The sequence below is a fragment of the Sorex araneus genome, chromosome 2 (genome assembly GCF_027595985.1).
Source record: "Sorex araneus isolate mSorAra2 chromosome 2, mSorAra2.pri, whole genome shotgun sequence".
Taxonomy (NCBI): domain Eukaryota; kingdom Metazoa; phylum Chordata; class Mammalia; order Eulipotyphla; family Soricidae; genus Sorex; species Sorex araneus.
In genome coordinates this window covers 114,848,981-114,869,564 of record NC_073303.1, presented here as the reverse complement: position 1 = coordinate 114,869,564, position 20,584 = coordinate 114,848,981, and the positions used below count along the sequence as shown (strand labels likewise).

The 20,584-nt window shown below is 35.6% G+C and overlaps 1 protein-coding gene across 2 annotated transcripts in view; it reads right to left on the bottom strand.

Annotated features, from left to right (window-relative positions):
* CSMD3 (CUB and Sushi multiple domains 3) overlaps nt 1–20,584 on the bottom strand; it is a 1,180,343-nt gene that overhangs the window by 615,891 nt on the left and 543,868 nt on the right. For both annotated transcript variants that reach the window (XM_004607658.2, XM_055125482.1), the window contains one exon: nt 15,116–15,237. In XM_004607658.2, coding sequence (XP_004607715.2) covers nt 15,116–15,237 — 122 coding nt within the window. The remainder of the gene's footprint in view (nt 1–15,115; nt 15,238–20,584) is intronic.

The following is a 20,584-nucleotide window of genomic DNA, read 5'->3' as shown; positions in this document are numbered from 1 at the left end:
GGATTGAACCCAGGTCAGCCTAGTATAAGACAAGGGCCTATCCACTGTACTATGGCGCCAGCCAGCCATATTTTAATTTATACTTACAATGCTATTCACCTCCCCAATCACTTAAGTGTCATTAATTCACCACCAATGCCTCCATATTCCCTTTCCTTCTGCCCTTTGCAGCCTAGGTTCATCACTTTCTTGAAAGTCTCTCAGAGTCTATTTATATCGGATTTTCTATTCCTTGATTTGGATCTTTAATAGAGTAGAACAGAACTCATTTATGAAGAGAAATGAAGATATCTTAAATGTCCCTCTGTTTTTTAATGTCCTTGTCCCTTGGACAATCCACCAATACAAAATAGACGATTGTCATACAAAAGATAATCATTTATTAATCCAGGAAACAGCAGAATATTGCCTTGTATTGTTAAGGGGATTTGCTTTTTGACCAAGATTATAGACTTTGAGAAGAAAGTTTGCTATAGATTGTTCTAGTATGCCTAACATAATCAAGTCTGTAAAAGAGTGTGACAGAGAAGTAAAACATCTGCCCCTCAGTTTTAATACAGTGAGATCTGTAACTGTTTTTTTTTTTTGACACAGAATTCTAAAGTAATGAGTATGTTGTTTTAAGACACAGGAAATTATTTGTTGTACCACCTATAGAATACTATACTATACTATACTATATACTATACTAATCTATATATACTACACTATTCTATTCTATAGAATACTATAATGTCACCATAATGATACTATTTAGCAATGTGTCTCAACTTACATATTCATTATTCATTAATGTAGCTACTTACCCTTACTAGTCACTGAAAATTCTCTAAATCCACTTTATATACTTACAAAATGGACATGATAGTAATTTTTTCATACAGTAATAGAGGATTAGGTAACATGATGCATAAAGTGAACTTACCATACTGCATAATGTACTCAATTTATGTTCATTTTCATTGCATTAATATTAACAACAACTCTATAGGGCAGTGTTATTAATGTTGTTACTTTCTTAATGTGTGTCAGCTTATACATTAACTAAGGTGATATTCCTAATTCGCCATCAATTTTGTCCTAAATCAGTGCGCCAGCAATAGTTACCCCTTCCCTAAGAATCTCATTGTTCTCTTTTCCATGATAACATTGCTTCTAGCCAGAAACCACTATTCAAAATAAAGATGATTTGGGACATATCCTCTTGCTTCTGGGTACTGCCATATTGCAATGAGCATCTCATAGTCATTCCAGGAAGCTTTCTTCACACAGAGCTCACATGAGACCTTTGCCCTATGGCTCCACCCAGGCTTCAGCCTGGAATGTGAGCCATGCTGGAACCTTGAGGCTTCATGTTTGTTGGAAACTGAGAATAAGGATCCCACTCTAGGAATACTGAGTTAGTTTACTTCACTGGGGTAGTTCTAGGGCAGTGCCATCAATGAATTTCGTAGCATGTACTTAGGTCAGCCTTTCACATTAGGGATTTCCTTGCACTCAGAACTAAACCCAATCCTGCCTGGTAAGTCTGCATATATCCGAATAGTTTCGATTAAAAGTTTTGTTTTACTCTTCTATCCTAAACTCCAAAAGACTACATTTGGTTGACGAAAGCCTACGAAGTTTTGTCCTTTTCACAAATCACTTTTTATACACAATAAGTAGGTAACAAAGCTCCAGTTATACATATCAATAAAAATAATTATAATATTGAGATTAAATTGGTAGAACACCCAATGATTAGTAGTGGGAGGAGTAATAACAAAAGAAATATCTAAATAGGGAGCCGGAGTGAACATACTGTGGGTATTATCTACTTTATAGGTAGGTCTATTGCCTTGTACATGGCCAACCAAGGTATAATCCCCAGTACTCCATGTCCCAAGCTCACCAGGAATGAGCTAGGAATAAGCCCTGAGCACTGGTATGGCCCAAAAATCAGAATAAAAAGAAAGGAAAAAATAAAAAGAAAGAACTAAGTAGACTGTGCTTTGTATACCTTGCCATTCAGTTTTATAAGTGTTATATAAGCATTCTAGAGAAGATTTTCTTAAAACAATGATGCAAATAAACCAGTTATTTTTTTTAATCTGCATAACCTAATCAGTTCTTTCAATACCAGTTTTAAAACTCAACCATGTGCTCGATGTTAGGTTCTAACCAGATGTTAAGAAAATAAAGTGAAAAATTCAAATATTAATCCGATGTGTGAGTCAAACTAGAGTGGGCCAGAGCAATAGTAGGTAGGACACTTGCTTTGCATGTGGCTGACCCAGGTTTGATCCCTGACTCCCCATATGACCCCCAAACACTGCCAGGAGTGATCCTTAAGTACAGAGCCAGGAGTAAACCTTTAGCATTGCTGAAAGTGGGCCAAAACCAAATATTTGAGATAAAAAATTGCAGATATGTTTGGCTATTTGAGAAGCAAGATAATATCATTTTACTTTAGAATAAAATATACTGAGTTTGAAGATGAGTCATGTAGCATAAAAATATAACTATTCAATACTTGAAATACGGGGGCAGTGAAAGGGAATAGACACGGGGAGGGCAGCTGACACTGGTAGAGGGTGTGGTGTTGGAACATTTTATGCCTGAAACACTGCCATTATCAAAATAGTAAATCATGTTGCCTAAAAATAAAATTGAAACAAAAATAATTTGGTAGAAATGTCAACTTTGAGGGAATGTCTATCATTTTCATTTACAATAATGTGTGGGGAGCAGGGAGATAGAAATTTGCCTATTCTTGTGCAATTAAGAATGGCCAGAATAAACATTCAAGTTCAGACAATTGTTTTCTCAAGTATATCATCTCAAAATTCATAGCCCTCCCATGAAGTATGTGTGGAAAAATTCATTAGTTGGGAAGTTGGTTGATAATCTAAATGATTATCTCAGAACAACAGGGAAGACTGAATTTTTAAATACATGACAGAGGATCATAATGAGAAGAAAGAGGACAAAGGCAAGGGAAACTCATGATTCACAGGCCTTGCAAATATCAGGAAGTAAAAGCAGAAACGATATTAATTGTTCTTTATCTAAATTATTCTTTTTGTTTGTTATTAATTTATAATTATTTTAACATTTATTAGGAAAGGGCTGGAACAATAGTACAGTAGTAGGGCATTTGCCTTGCATGCAGCCAACCAGGGTCCTATTCTTACTATCTCATATGATCCCTTAAGCACTTCCAGGAGTAATTTCTAGTGCAAACCCAGGAGTAATCCCTGAGCATGAATTGGTATGGCCAAAAAAAGCCAATAAACAAACAAACAAATAAATAAATAAAACATTGCTGTTAAGTGTAAAATATTCATCACTGAAATTTAATATAGATTTTTAATCAGCATAAAAGAAAAGCAGTAGTATTTTATCCTAGGTTAATTATTAGAATTTCATTGGACAACCATTTTTTCTTCTATTTATACTTGCTAATTTTAAGATGACTAATCGCTGTCACTGTGAAGAGCAAATCATTTAAAGTAAAATAGTAAATGAAATAAGCTATTTTCTCTATTTAAACCATTTTGATGAGAGTGTTTATCTTATTGTTAAGGGCTGAGAATAATCCAGAATTTTGTGCAGGAATAACTCTATCAAAAGTTGGGGTATTTTTAGGTAGTTTCCTTGATTTCAATCATACTGCTTTCTACAAGATCCACAACTAACTCTTAGGTGATTTTTATATTATGACTTCATAAGACAGCAAGCCTGGCTTGATTTTCATCTATTCCCAACTGCTGTCTCCAGTTTACTTCCTCAGGTTTAACTCCTACTTAAGTGGAAACACTGCCAGTATTTCATCCAAGTCCCCATGAACACACTCGTCCACTGTATCGTTTTTTTCTACCTTCCACATTGATTTGTCTCTGAAAACCTTTTGTTAGAGTCTTCTAGGGATTGCCTGGTGACTACAGGGGTTCCAATGTCCACAAATAGCCTTCAAGGGAAGTGTACTAACCCATGAGCCCGTGACCACAGGATTCAGAACTAAGCACAAATCCCTTGCTTTATGGTAGAAGAAACTAAGGTATAGTTTCCACTGACTGCCTGGCTTTTATTAAAATAGGGTTTTCCCAAAATGAACCCATGGTTAATGTCTTCCTAAGACACATTTAAATTTTCTGGATATTAAAAAAAATTGAAAAAAGAGAGAGAGAGAGAGAGAGACTATTGCAGCCTGCAAGAAAGTGACATTCTTTTTTCTGGCTTCGGTCTCAGATCTGGTAGTGAACATTGGCTCATGTCCCAGAATCCCATTTGGCATAAAAACTAGAGCCTCAAAGTGGGCAGGTTAAATGAAGTGGCAAAAGGCTAACTGTGATGATGGAACAGTGACAAGCCGGAAAGGATTTTGATGACAGCATCGTGGATAAAAGACCAGGGTGTATACTGATGCTTATAGAGCATCTGGGGAGAGGCACTGATTCATTATTTTCTGAGTCAGAATAAAAATCTATGGGGCTAACTACTGAAGCGAATATATGAATGAAGCTTTCTGCAATTAAATCATTTCACCATTTTATGAAATGAACTTTTAGTACTTCTTTTCTAAAAAATGTACCGAACCCAATGACCTGTCTACAAAGGGCTATTATACATTTTCAGAAAAGACTGTTCTTTACCTGCATTTGAGATTGAGACATGCGATTATGGATAACAATAGAAACTTCTAAAACATCATTGCTTTTAATAGGAACCAAATATCTACATGAGATTAAGATATAACAAAGAACTATATCAAAATGTAATAAAATGCCCCAAAACTATGCATTGTAAAACTAGAGAAAACAATATGCACATATACAGAATGTGTATACAGAATGTATACATATTAAATATAATAGCACTTATTATATATAGTTATTATAGTTAACCCATGGTTAGTATTGAATTTGACTTGGGACCACACAAGTGGGCCTCAGATGTTATTCCCCAGATCTCTGCTTGGGAGTCAGTACTGGTTGTACTTGGTGCACCAGGGGTTTATGTGAAATCATTGTTTAAAACTTAGTCTTTGGCATGAAAATTATGCGTTCAGTTGTTTGAGCTACCTTTCTGATCATTATTTGTAGGACAAAATGCAGACAAAATTATTATCCTTCTATTGTACACTGATTTTAGACTATTAAAGGGACCATATCTATTTTTTCTCTTTTGAGATCCATATGAATTTCTTCTTAAAATTAGTTCTTTGGTTTTTAAGAATATTTTTTTTTGTTTAAACATCTTTAGGTCTTTTAAAGTTATTCTGCATTTTTATGAGGAAGTTAACCTAAAATACTTTTTAAATAGACATAAATAATATTTTACCTTAAATGTTCAAGATAATTTATTGAAAAATATCTTGTACATTTAAGGTAAAATAAATATTTTGAATAAATAGTCCTGGTTAGTTTATTAACTTGTTTATTTACTCCTATGATTCCTATGATATGACAGCATCACTTATTCTTAGCGTAAGTATGAAGAAAACAATATTCAGAGAACTGAGATGACACATAAACACTTATGAGTTTTGACACTTAAATCAAGACTTTGCTTAAGCATTATTATTATCTATAAAATGAGTAAATTTTATAAATAAATCTATATCTCAGGGTGAGGTTTATTTTATCTTATTTTATTTTATTTTTTGCTTTTCGGGTGACACCCAGCGATGCACAGGGCTTTCCTGGCTCTACACTCAGGAATTACTCCTGGCGGTGCTGGGGGACCATATGGGATGCTTGGAATCGAACCCGGGTTGGCCGCATGCAAGGCAAATGCCCTACCCACTGTGCTATCGCTCCAGCCCCTCAGGGTGAGTTTTTAAATATGTACATTTTAAATTATGATTTTACCTTGACCTTCACACTGATTCATTTACATAGTAGTAAAATTACATTCTCTGAACTAAAGATGCAAGCATGAGTCAAATTTGGAAAGAAGTCAGATATTTATAGTTTTGAAATGCAAAAAACAAAATGTATGCTTGAATCATGCACCCAATGTTCCTTTAAGTGATCATGAAATATATACATATATACTGTAGCACTGTAGCATTGTCATTCCATTGTTCATTAATTTGCTCAAGTGGGCACGAGTAACATCTCCATTGTAAGACTTGTTGTTACTGTTTTTGGCATATCAAATATGTCACGGGTAGCTTGCCAGGCTCTGCTGTGTGGGTGGGATACTCTTGGTAGCTTGCTGGGCTCTCCTAGAGAGACGGAGGAATCGAACTTGAATCGGCCGCATGCAAGGCAAATGTCCTACCCACTATGCTATGCATAAATAATTTTTATTTAATGATCCATGGTTTCAAAGTTACAGTTGAGCTTCAAGTGACATTTCAATACAAATCCCACAACTAGCGTCAGCTTCCACCGCTAGTGTTCCCATACTCCATCAACATTCATGCCCCCTTCCCCCACCCCCTTAGAGGCCACATTCACATTGAGAATTAGGTGGCTGAAGCTTAGATATCCTGTTTTCAGTGTTGTTAAGTCTGTTCTTTGTATTTATAATTATAGAACCCCATCTCATCAGCATAACCGATGTTCCCCCACCACTTCCCTTTCTAATCCTCTTTCTTCCCCGTTAATTTCCTTCCTTTACTGTCCTCGTCCTAAGCTCTGGAATGAATTGAGCTGGGCACCTTCCCTTTACTACACTACATTTCCTCATCCAGTTATTCTCTATACCACGGATAAGTGAGATATAACACTGTCTGTGTTTCTTCTGGCTTATTTCACCGAGCATATATTCCAGCCCTAACCAGGGTACAGAAAATTGCACGATTCCCTCATTCTTTGCAGCTGCATAATATTTCATTGTGTATACATACTACACCTTCATGATCCATCTGTCATTGGATACCTAGGTTGATTCTCTAATTTAGCAATCACACTAAGTGAAGCAATGAATAATGGTGTGCATATTTCCTTTAGAATTAATTGTTTTTTATGCCCCAGTGGATAGATAACTGAAAATATAATTAATGAGTCATTTTGTAGCTCAGTTTTAAGTTTACTGAGGATTCTCTACAATGTTTCTCCACGGAGTTGAATCAGATATTTCCACAAGCAATGGATGAGAGCTCTTTTTTATCACATCCCCACCAGCACAGATTTTTCATACTTTTTGGGGGTATGCACCATTCTCACTGGTGTGACATTCTCATTGTTGTCTTCTTTAGGATTTCCCTAGTGAAAGTGATGCTGAATACATTTTCATGTATCTATTGGCCATAGTGCTGCATCCTTCTGAGAAGTATCTGTTCATTTCCTTTCCCTATTTTTGAAAGGGTTTATAAATTATTTTTGTTATTGATATTTGTGAGTACTTTGTATATCCTAGATATCAGCCCTTCACCTGATGTGTTGAATGAAAATATTGTTGTACCTCATTCAGTCTTTTAGTTTAACCCTGTTTCTTTTGTCGTACACAAACTATTTTATTGTAGTCCCATTATTTATATATTTATTTGTTGATCTTCCTGTTGGTATCAAGTCACTGAAGACTCTTTTGAGATCCAAATCCTAGGCTTTCTACCTATATTTTCTTTGAGGTACTTCATAGTTTCCTGTCAAATCTCAAGGTCATGGGCCCATGTTAAAGACTTCTTCCCACTCAACTGTTTGAATATGAAACTTATAGCTTGTGAAATAGGATATTTCCTATGGGTAGGAAATTTGCCTGCCTGGTCCTTTCCATATTGTTCATGTCCTATTAGGGCACAGGTGACCTCTAGTTATTAGATGTTAGAGTACCTACTGCCTCAAAAATAAATCTTTAAAGAAAAAATAAAATTTTGGCTTCAAGTGATCAAAGTCTTAGCATACAATTAGTGTATATTAAATTTTAAGGAATTCTTTAATTCTTTTAAATACCTATTTTCTATTGCTTGATTGAATTTCAAGTATATTGAAAAAGATTAAATTTCTTGTTAGATCTATGAACGGTTTAGAGAGCTCTCAGTCTATGTTTCTTACTCAGAAAAAAAAATAAATTGTAAAAACAAAGAAATTCAAATAGTTTAAGACAATATAAAAATAAACAAATTATGTAATTAAGTATAGTTATAAGGTTTACTTAGGAAGTTTTAAGTAAATGAAAGTACAAAATTATTATGCAAAAGGTCATAGTGACCTCTTGGGTCACTTTCAAGATTCTGAAAATTGCATTTTGCATGCTGATTTCAAAAATTATAAAAAAATTTGGATCAAATAATTAGAGTCAACAAATGACAGAAAGTAGATCCCAAACAACCATAATGGATCTCTTTTTCCTCCAATGCTCCTTTACCAGTCTATCACTTGCGATCATCATGAGATGAAAAGTCATGGGATTTGGATATTTTTTTGCTTTTATTACCATTTGGGCTTGGTTTCAAAAATAGCTCATCTGAGGCAGAGGACCTTACCACTGCCAGTCACTGGGAATTATTTAAGCATTTCCCAAAGTTTACTGAAGTTGAATAGGATGTTTCTTTTAATATTGTAAGAGTTTAAACATCTAGAAGCATGAGTACTACTCATAAATGTTGAGAAAGTCCTTTGGCTTGCATGTGACTGACACATATTTAGTCTTCAACACACCATATGGTCCCTGGAGTCTGTCAGGGACCCCTGAATGCAGAGCATGGAATTAGTTCTGGACACTGTACATTACAAAGTTACAAAAATATTCAAAATTGCTTTTCAGTCATTCAGTGTTCCGACACCAATCCCTCATGTGGGTCCAGGTCTCTCCACCAATGAATCCAATTTCCCTCCTGTCCCCAGCCTGCTTCTGATGCAGGAATATGCTGATTTGGATTCGATTCCCCCGTTTCTCTCAGAGAACCCTGCAAGCTACTGAGAGTATCCCACACATACGGCAGAGCCTGACAAGCTACCTGTGGCATATTTGATATGCTAAAAACAGTAATGAGTCTCACAATGGAGACGTTACTGGTGCCCGCTTGAACAAATAGATGAACAATGGACAGCAGTGTTACAGTACTACAGTGCGACACTTTACTTTGTCCTCTTCTTCCCCACTCATTTTTGGCAATGGGGCTTAGCAAAATGTTACTGATAGGATATCATGCTGACATTTGCATGTTTCAGTACAAAGTTTGTGTCCAGAGTGATCACTTGCCTCTATCATTGTCACAGTGGTCAGTTCGCTGACCCATGACCCTTTCCCTTGACTCCAGTGAAAGCTTCCTAGTATGACCAGTTCTCCAGTTCTTCATTTGTTTTGACTTTTGGCATTAGTTATTCCTGTACTATGTTTATTTACATACTGTATCTGAGTGAGTCATTCTGTGTCTGTCCCTCTCCTTATGACTCATTTTACTCAGTTTGATACTCTCCAGGTCCATACAGGAATCGAAAATCTGCAAGTCTTCATCTTTTCTTACTACTGAGTAGTATGCCACTGTGAACGTGTGCCATACCTTCTTTCTCCAGTCATCTGTTTGGGGGCGATCTTGGGATGTTTCCAGATTCCAGCTATTGTGAGCAGTGCTGCAATGAGCATAAGAGGCAGATGTCTTTTCTGCATTGTGTTTTTGGTACACTGGGGTGTCTTCTCAGTAGTGGAATAGCTGTGCTGTATGGAAGCTCAACTCCTAATTTTTTTGAGGTGTGTTCAGATTGACTTCCCCAAAGCCTGGGCCAGTTCAGAGTTTTATTTAAATTGTGGATTCTGTCTCTCCAAACTGTCTGAATGTGGTTATTTCAACAGAGCTCTCTCACTAAGTGTCATGTTGGTGTGGTGAAACAGGCTCACTGAGATTCTTGAGAAACTTTCCCCATGATCCATCTACTTTTGCAAACATCGTAAAAAAAAGTGTGAGGCTTTTGAGGCTCAAAATAAGCTTTTATTCTTTCTCAGCTTCTACCCTTTTCTTAAAGGAAGAGATCATCACTGCCCCTTGCTTCTTAAATCCTAGAATAGCATTTGTAGCTCTCATCAGAGTGAAGTTTAAAGTGAGTGTGTGTTCTCTGATAAATTCACCTTCTTTATTCTCTGATAAAGTTGCCTTTTTCTTGGTAGATCAAATCTTTCTCTCCTCTCACCTTTCTGTCCTTGGTCCATTACCATAGAATGAATACTCCATATCCCCCATACTTCTTTAGAATTTATTAACATATATGTTATCCATATGTTTACTTTGAGATAGATTTTTCTGTAGTTGCCTAATGCTGTTTTGTTTACTCCTTCAGACAGAGAAATATCTTGAGGGGTGGGGGATTTTCCTCTGGGTCCCAGCTCACATAGGCAATTTAAAATATTATTATTTTAACTGGAAATAATACAGTAATATGTTTTGAAAATGTGAAAGAAAATTCTGACAGTCAAAGAGATACATGAGAACAAATAGAGCTATATCTGCAGGCCGGAATATGGCAGACAGTAAAATACCTAAAAATATTGTCTGTTTCCCCTTACACATCCTGAGAATTGAAGATAATTCGCCAGACCAACTAAAATGAGGGAAATCTTACTCATTTAAATTAAGGAAAAGGTCAAGTCAGAAGAGTACTTATTTCATGCATGGAACTTGCATTAAATTTGTATCATAATGCAAGAGTAATTAAGGGCTATATTGAATAATCTGTTCTAATATTTAAGTTGCTTTTATAATGAAACCCTCAATTATATTAATTCTGTAAATAAATGATCACAAAATAGTTCCTCTATAGAAGATTGTGGGATGGGCAAATTAGTGACCTTAATGATTATATGCCACACTAAGATTGCAATTATTGTCCTTATACCTTATTTTAGTAAACTTAGTAGAAATGTTTGAAAACTGATTAATAAAAATAACTATGATTTAGCATTAACTACTTTAACATAAATAGTGACAAGTAAATTATTCACCACATTATGTAATATAGAAGGAAAAATTATGTAGTGATTTTTTTCATATTAATACAAAACTTAAATCTAATAAATAACTAAAAGTAAGTATGTTTCTTTATTATATGGAAATATGGAAATATATATGGAAATAGTAATGGGTATAATTTAATAATCCTACTCTGCATAGCACATTATTTTCTTATTTAAACATTAAAACAAATACAAATTTATAGGATATTATTACTATCTCTACAAGATGAAAAAGGAAAACATATAGGGCCCATGAGTCAAACATCATGTCTAGATAAAATTATCTAACTATTAAAAAGAGAAAGTCTAGTTTTGAATTCAGTTCAATCCAGCCCCATCTACTATTAAATCTTGCAAGTTTTTAATTCAACAACTATAAATTGATTTTAAATACTTAGAATATCATCGTTACTTTTGCAGTTACCAATCTTAACTATTAAGTTAAATATTACTTTTTATAACATTTAATTACTTATAATTAAGTAAATTAATATTTATTTCAATATTAAATTATGAGCTATTATTTTAAGGAAAACTATAAATAATTGATAAACTGAGCATATCTATTAATTGAGGTTTATTTCATTAGGAGAGCTGTGTGACTACAGTTCATACCAGAAATTTCCACCCAAAATTATTTCAGAGGTGATAACATATGGCAGAAATCACGTGTCACTTGTATCACTTGTCATCCCATTGATCTTCGATGTGCTTGAGCGGGCTGTAGTAGGGTCTCCATTTGTCCCTGTTGCATGCTAGTGTAGCCCAATGATATCTGCTCGATCCAGGAAGAGGAAGAGCCTCAAATTTTTCACTCAGGGTTTTGATGAAGAAGTTTGACCATCTCGTTGGTGGGTGGCCATGCATTCTTTTGACGTCCCATGGAATCCAGTTGGTAACAGCTCTAGTCTAGTGGTCATCTCTGAATTGCATTATGAGTCCAGCCCATCTTATTTTTGATGTCTTGGCAAACGAGACAGCATCCCTGATTCTTGACCTTAGACAAAAGTCTGAATTTCAGATTCCTTCTCTCACTTGAGTGAAATGTGATACTCCTAGCATAGCTCTTTTGATTCCTCTTTGGGATACCCAAATAACGTTCTCATCTTGTTTGTGTAGGGCCCAGGTCTCTGAGGTGTATGTTAGTGCAGGAAGAATGGTGGAGTGGAAAAGATTTGCCTGGAGCCAAAGTTTCTTTGACCTCTTAACCACTTCTTCAAGGCTCTTGAAGGTGTTCCATGCTGCTCTCTTCCTCCTGTGCAGTTCTGGTGCCAAGTTGTTCCTCATGTTGAGTTCTTAACCCAGGTACACATAGCTGCTGCATTCGGAGATGTTCATTCCATTGAGAGCTAATGAGGCTTCAGGGACTAGTTTATTTTTCATGAGCATTGTCTTGTTGAGATTCAGCTGCAATCTGACCTTTCCACACTCATGGTTGAAGATGGCCAGCATTTGTGCTGCTTGGCTAATGTTTGGTGCTATCAGAACGGTGTCATCAGCGAAGTGGAGGTGGTGTAGTTGCTGATCCTCTGTCTTCACTCCCTTCCCTTCCCATTTCAAGTCGTCGCATGCTGTTCTCAAGGGTGGCACTGAAGAGTTCCACAGTAATAACAATGGCAGAAAAACTTACAATATTTCTTAGAAGTATGTTGTAATCAGTTAGTATATCAGGAAAATTATTTATTGAATCATAGTCAATACTTAAGAATAGGTTACAATGAATTAGAATAAAAATAGAAATGTGTATTTATTTCTAAGAGACAGTTAAATGGTGAGTGTGTATTTTTTTAAGTAAGACAGACAACTGGAACTTAATTTGAACTATAATTATAATTATGGGTCACTATAAAATATACTTTAAATCCAGATTTATATGCTATCTTATAATAATCCAAGAAAGAAAAAGTAATGTGCACAGTCAGCTACTTGATAAAAGTAACAAAGAGCTAAGGTTATTGTTTCCACCTTAGAAAACTGAACTCCTTAGAGAAAAAGAAGAACTAAAAGTTTGGGAGATTAGGTAGAATAAACAAGGAGGATGGTGATGACCTCCATGGGACTTCTGATGACTCAGTAATGAGAGTGAATTAAACTTATCAGAGCAGTTATCGTATAGGAGATAATTGCATTTTGATGACAATTATAGGTAATTGCCACAACACAAAATGATTTCTATCCCAATACAAGATTAATATAAAATGTCCCATGCTTAATCATAAATTTTTCATGCCTATCTTACTATTACTAAGATACTTAAAAGTTAACATGAAATATATCTTTGACAATAATGCATGTGCTACTCTCATCATTTGCAAGCTATGCATCTGTACTCATAAATATTTAGGCCCTCTCTGTTTGTGGAACAAACAGAATAAAAGTATCTACCGTATGGATTTTTTCTTCCTCTTTGGGTCACACCGAGTGATGCTCAGGGGTTACTTCTGATTCTGCACTCAGAAACTATTCCTGGTGGTACTTGGAGGACCATATGGGATGCTGGGGATAGACCCTGGGTCAGCAGGATGCAAGGCAAACACCCTCCCTGCTGTACTATTGCTCTGAACCCCTCCGTATGGAAATCTTATGAGCATTAAATTATTCACAAAAAGTTATGTCAACAGAGTCCTCATGGTACTAAGTGTTCAATAAATTTGTCTTTTTTCAAGTGCTTTATGTATTCTCTTTGAAATTGTTTCAATCTCATCATTGTATAGAGATGTATTGGATAAATTAATATCTGGACTTTTTCTGTGACATGGGATGAGAGTTTTAGATAGCTAAAGGATTTGATGATTTGATTCAGTGATTTTTAACATTTTTATAGAAAATAAGAAAAGAGAGAATTTATGATTTTTTTAATTCAGAAAGTGGGGTTTTCCTATAAGGGAAATTCAAGTGAGCACTGAGTTAATGGGTTTTTTTTAATAATTTTTTGTTGGGGCTGGTGTGATAGCACAGTGGGGAGGGCATTTGCCTTGCACACAGCCGACCCGGGTTCAATTCCCAGCATCCCATACATTCCCCTGAGCGTTGCCAGGAGTAATTCCTGAGTGCAGAGCCAGGAGTAACCCCTGTGCATTGCCAGGTGTGACCCCCCAAAATAGTTTTATTTTTGTTTTTGTTTTTTGGTACCATGCTCAGTGTTGCTCAGGGCTTGCTCCTGGACCTGTATCCAGGGATTATTTCTGAGGCAGATGAAGCTCAGGGGAGTTGATGTGCGTTGCTGGCACTTGTAATGGGGCCAGCTGTGTGTCAGGTGAATGTCTTATCCTCTGTGCTATCACTCCATCTCCTGAGCTGACTTTGACATTGACCATGCTGTTTTCAGGAAACAGTGTTATAAAGATTATGAGAGACAGGATACGTGTTATCAAATAGCAATATATTTTAAGTATTTATGAACTCAATTAAGCATTTGCTAAACAGTATCCCATTAATTTCTAAAGACACTGTAAAATAAATGTTCTTATTCATATTTAATTAGAGAAACTGAATTTAAGAGAACCTAAATAAGTTCATTGAGTTTACTAGCTAGTAAATTCTAAAGCAGTATTTAAGCCACAATGTGACCCAGTCTTTTGGTTTCATCCAAGTACTTTCCTTAATCCAACCCAGAAAACATACCAGTTGCTATGAATGGCACTTAGGTCTAACTAATTTAAGAAAACAAGTACTATAGAAGTTGTAAGAGAGGAAGTTAGATTATGTTTTAGCTGCTCTTATATCCATTCAGTATTATAATTGTGTTTGAAGACAGGCGGTGCATATGCATTTAGGTGTATTATTGATCATAGCATCAAACACAGAAATAACTCAACCTTTTGAAATACCCCGAATACAAATTCTCTCTTGGTACAGAGTGCAATAAAGAAATGGGGAAAAAGAAAAATCTAGTTATGTATAAATTCATGATATATTTGAATGCTGTGTCAAGCAGAAAAGAAACAAAGTGAATAGCCAGTATTCAGGACTTATAAAATAAACTTATGGAATTCAAAACTATATATCAGAAAATGCTCATCCATAAAATTTGTGTGTTAACACTTATATCTTAGAAAATTTGAGTAGACTTATAAATTTAATTCAAATTTTAATTTCCCATTATCTAGTGCCATTTTTAAATACTGATAAGCGGAGAGTATTGGTAGAAATCATATTGAATTATACAGTTTCCTTATATTCTTAGAGCTCATTTGGTGTCTGTTGCTAGTCCTCTGCATTTTTAGCCCCTTACCTTATTTGCATTCACTGCCGTGATGACCCAGACACATTGCGCATTGCTATCATACTGGAACGGAAAGTTGGGAGACGTAAAGGTTCCACTTGGTCCTTGAATATTGGAGCCACAGGTCTTCACTACAAGAGAAATTGTGTTTTAAAAGGTGAGCATATACCACATTCAAAACAAGATCAATAAACTACCAAAGTGAGTAGACTCTAAGTTAAAAATTCCATAATTATAACGAAATTAAAATACACAGTACAGTACACATGAAAAAGTGCTCTACATCACTAATCATCAGGGAGATGCAGATCAAACCAACCATGAGATGCCACCTCACACCACAGAGACTGGCACACATCCAAAATAACAAAAGCAACTGCTGTTGGAGAGGATATGGGGAGAAAGGGACCCTTCTACACTGCTGGTGGGAATGCCGACTGGTTCAGTCCTTTTGAAAAACAATTTGGAGGCTTCTCAAAAAATTAGAAATTGAGCTCCCATTTGATCCAGCAATACCACTGCTGGGAATATATCCCGGAGAAGCAAAAAAGTATAGTCGAAATGACATCTGCACTTATATGTACATCGCAGCACTGTTTACAATAGCCAGAATCTGGAAAAATCCCAAGTGCCCTAGAACAGATGACTGGTTAAAGAAACTTTGGTATATCTGTACAATGGAATACTATGCAGCTGTTAGAAAAAATGAAGTCATGAACTTTGCATATAAATGGATCAACATGGAAAGTATCATGCTAAGTGAAATAAGTCAGAAAGAGAGAAACAGACATAGAAAGATTGCATTCATCTGTGGAATATAAAATAAGAGAGTAGGAGACTAACACCCAAGAATAGTAGAAATAAGTAACAAGATGGTTAATTCCATGGCTTGGAAGCTGGCCTCACATTCTGGGGAATAGACAGCTCAGATAGAGAAGGGAACACCAAGTAAAATGTGGTTGGAGGCCACGCGGGGGAAGGGTGATGCGTGCTGAAAGTAGATGAGAGACTTAACAAGATGGCCACTCAACACCCCTATTGCAAACTAAAACACCCAATTGGAGAGAGAGAACAAAAAAGTAATACCCTGCCACAGAGGCAGGGTGGGGTGGGGGGAGATGGGATTTTGTGGTGGGAGGGATGCTGAGATTATTGGTGGTGGAGAATGGGCACTGGTGAAGGGATGGGTTCTCGAACATTGTATGAGGGAAACACGAGCACGAAAATGTATAAATCTGTAACTGTACCCTAACAGTGATTCACTAATTAAAAAATAAATAAATTTTTAAAAATTCAAATATTATAATATTTTGGAGGTTTTAAATCATTTTCCCTTAAGCTAATAGAACAACTATTAACAATGTTGTGATTTTTTTTACCATTGTAGTAATCAAAATCTTATTTGTAGCAATTTTTTTTACTCTCATGGACTTGCTTCATTCAATTAAAATTCTGCCTGATCATTCTTTTAAAGTCCTCAGTAATAACTTGTACTTTTAAATGGAAAACACTAATATATAAATTTTATTTTTGTGATTCAAACCATATCTAGTTATCTTTACCACTTTTACTATCAGGTTTGGAGGTTCTTTCTGTAGGCGCACTCAATTCAACAGCCCATCAGGAGTCACCCTTCTGCTCCATTTCTCATTGTCTTATCACAAACTCATTTTCCTCTAGAACATTGGAAAGCTTTCTTTACTAGCTCTTCCTTTCAGTTAATATTATATCATAAGTCTATTTAGAATTTCCCTTAACATTCATATTATGTGGTGAGCTAAGGATCACTTAAATTTTCATTTTTATGTATGATTTTATATTGTTAATAGTGAAGGTGTATCATTTTGCAACAAGGACAAATCTTAATGTATATTGTTATTCCTTCAATTTATTCAACATTATTCTTTTCCTATTCATAGTCTTTATTTTCCCCACACTATTTCCTTCTTTCTTGTTACTTTATTTATTTTTGCTTCCTTTAATTTACATGCATAAGTATGAAACCTTGGCGGAATTTAAGATTCTAAACCTTATCAATGACCACAACATTTCTCAATCTTTAACAAGGGATCTTACCCTAGTTTTGCTGAGAGATAGACAAATAACATTGTAAGGACTTAAGGTACAAGATGTGACTATCTAGTATTTGTATATTGTAATACAATGCCAAATGATCAATATAAGTCCATCAGCTCAGTTTGTATGTGTGCGTATGTGTGTATGTGTGGGTTGTGTGTGTGTGTGTGTGTGTGTGTGTGTGTAGAAAGAGAACATTTAGTTTATTTTGTGTGTTTGCTTCATGGGGTAGTTACCCCATGCTGATCAAAATGTGTCCCTGGCTCTGCATTCTGGGAGCATGCCTGGTAAAGCTCAGAGAAACTTTTGAGCTGTCAAAGATAGAGTACAGGTCAGCTATGTGCTAGGATACCACTCTGTATTATCTCACTACCGCCACAGAGAAAATGGTTAAGATCTACTCTCTTGGAAATTTATAGCTTATACCTTATCTTCCTATTTAAATATGGTTACCATGCTATACATTATATTGCCAGAATGTATTAATATGATTATGAATTACAACTCAAATTCGCTCCATTGTATCAACACCTTACAATTCCTTTCACTTGCCTCACTCCTGCCTTTTGCAACTCTTATTCCTTTTTATTCCTGAGTTATTTTTCTTAGATTCACAGGTATGTGAAAGAATTATAGTCTCTTATGCTCACTGTTCCATTTTCTTCTCCCTCATTCACTTTCCAAAACATGTTAGACTGATTTCTCCACTTTAGTGTTGAAATTACTTTCTTAATGCCAGCAATGACCTCCTAATTGCTAAATCAAATATATCTTCCTTTTTGTCCCACTTTGGATTTCTCAACAGTGATGGAAAATTATGATAAGCTTTGTTTGAAATTCACTCTTTCCTTGCATAGTCATGAACTTTCAAGTTTCTGGTCCATTAGTTTTAAAATAGTTATTCTTCATACACTTCATTCTGATTTTATTTTTTTCCATCTGACCCTTAAGTAGCATAATTATAAATGAATTTAATGGCCCATTTTCTTTTTATTAAGTAGACATTTTATATCTAATTCACTTTTATGACTACAACGGCAATTTCTGTCTTGTTAGCTCTCAAATTTCTTGGACAGTCCATGAAATGTTTCCAGCAAACTTTGAATTAAACCATTTTTAAATAATTTCTCTACTTCTACTCCCAAATATACATAAATACTTTTGAAGATTAAAGTACTTCTCTTTAAAACATACTTTTTTCTGGTTTGCTGTCTTCCCAATGCCAAGGTTATTTGTATTCACCAAACACTTGACTAGACTGAATTGGTAGTTATTTGTCTAAACTAGTATTAACTACGTAGCACCATTCATATAACATAATCTCTCAATTCTCTCCTTCCTTCTAGATGCTATCATACCTATCACTGTCATCCCATTGCTTATCGATTTGCTCGAGCATGCACCAGTAACGTCTCCATTGTGAGACTTGTTGTTACTGTTTTTGGCATATCAAATACGTCACAGGTATCTTGCCAGGCTCTGACGTGTGGGGCTATCATACCTATCTTTCTAAAATTAAAAAATCTGATTACCTTGCCTAATTACAGAAAATATCATCCTTCTTGTTTACAACCTAGATTCTTTGCAATAAAATCTCCCGCTATTTGAAACAATCTTAAACTCAGCGTGTGACTAAAATATTTGCACTTCCTTCAATGACTCATAGTATTTATAATTTTTCTTGCTGTTCTCCAAGTCCCAAGTGTATCCCCTTCTTAAATCTGACTGTACAAAGACTATCCATCAATCCCTTCATTTATTCCAACCCAATCAGGTTGATGTTCAGTATCTCTCTCTATAGGAATGTTCCTAATTCTACAACTATATCTTCCATAATAGACTTGGTACCTCCGCATCCATTATTTGAATATTACATCTTGTAAACAATATATGTGTTGCAAAGAATGCATACATAAGCATTTATAATTTAAAGTTTGAAACCATATGGTTTGACATAAGTGGAAGCAGCTTCTTTGATAGGACACACTGTTTTCTAAGATCACTTACTATTTGGCAATTTCCTGTGTATTCTAGAATGTGTATACAATAGAGTATTTTATTGATAGACCTTGTTTTGCATTTCTGCTTAGTAACTCCTAATGCTTTCATGCTATAGGATTTCTGTTTACAAAAGAAACAAATATCTATGGGGTCGGAGTGACAGTACAGTGAATGAGGGGCTTGTCTTGCACCCAGAAGACCTATATCCAAACCCTGGCACTCTGTATGGTCCCCTGACACCACCAGGGGTGATATATGACCACAGAGTCAGGAGTAAGCTCAGAAGATTGCTCGGTGTGGCTCAAACAGCAAATAATAACAAAAGAATAGAAATACCTAAGTTAGTTGGTACAGCTTTTAAATGAACTGTAAAATAGTACTCTACATGCAAAAGGAAAATTCTTATTATACTGCAGAGGGGTGAAAATCCAATTTGGAAGATGATTTTCTTTTGTGTAAAAGAATATGAAACTACTGGGCTCAGAGATAAGTACAAGCAGGGCCCTTGGCTTGTACTTAGCCAACTTAGATTCAATCCCTGGAATCCCATATAGTGCCACATGCACCACCTGAAATGAAACTGGAGTCAGAACTCAGCCCTGAGCACCAGTAACACGGAAGAAGGAAAAAAAGGAAGAAAAAAAGGAAAGGAGGAGGAGAGTGAGAGAAAAGGAAGGAAGAAAGGAAGGGAGGGAGGGGATAAAGGAGGGAGGGAGGAAGACAGGAAGGGAGTGAGGGGAAGAAGGAAGGAAGGAAGGAAGGAAGGAAGGAAGGAAGGAAGGAAGGAAGGAAGGAAGGAAGGAAGGAAGGAAGGAAGGAAGGAAGGAAGGAAGGATTGTATTTTTGCAGACTAGTATATATCAGGAATAGTGAATGAGTGGTAGGATAACACTGACCCTAAATCATTATATAATACACTCATATTAACCACTGCTCCAATATAATATGTAATTTACTTAATTGCATTAAAATATGTAACATAAAAAGCTATAGTTATGATATACAATGAAAATGACAGTTTACAAAATAAGTTGGCAGTTTTTCCTTTTAACAATTTTCTTATTTTTTACCATTTTTAATAAAATATAGGAATATTAATCTTCTGTAAAATGAAGTATGCATTTGTATTGAGCTATGAAGACCCTCACTTTTTAACAAGTTCTATTTTTTTAATTTGTTCTTTGGAGGGGAGAGGGTACACCTGGCTGTGCGCTGGGCTTACCGCCAGCTCTATTCTCAGGAATCACTCCCGGTATGCTCAAAGATGAGTATCACATGCTGGGAACTGAGCCCAGCTTGGTAGAGAGCAAGATAAGCGCCCTACCTTCTGTACAATTTATCTGTTTCATGTCCTATTGTTGTTTGAATTTATTTCAATTTTAATTTAATACATTTATTTTG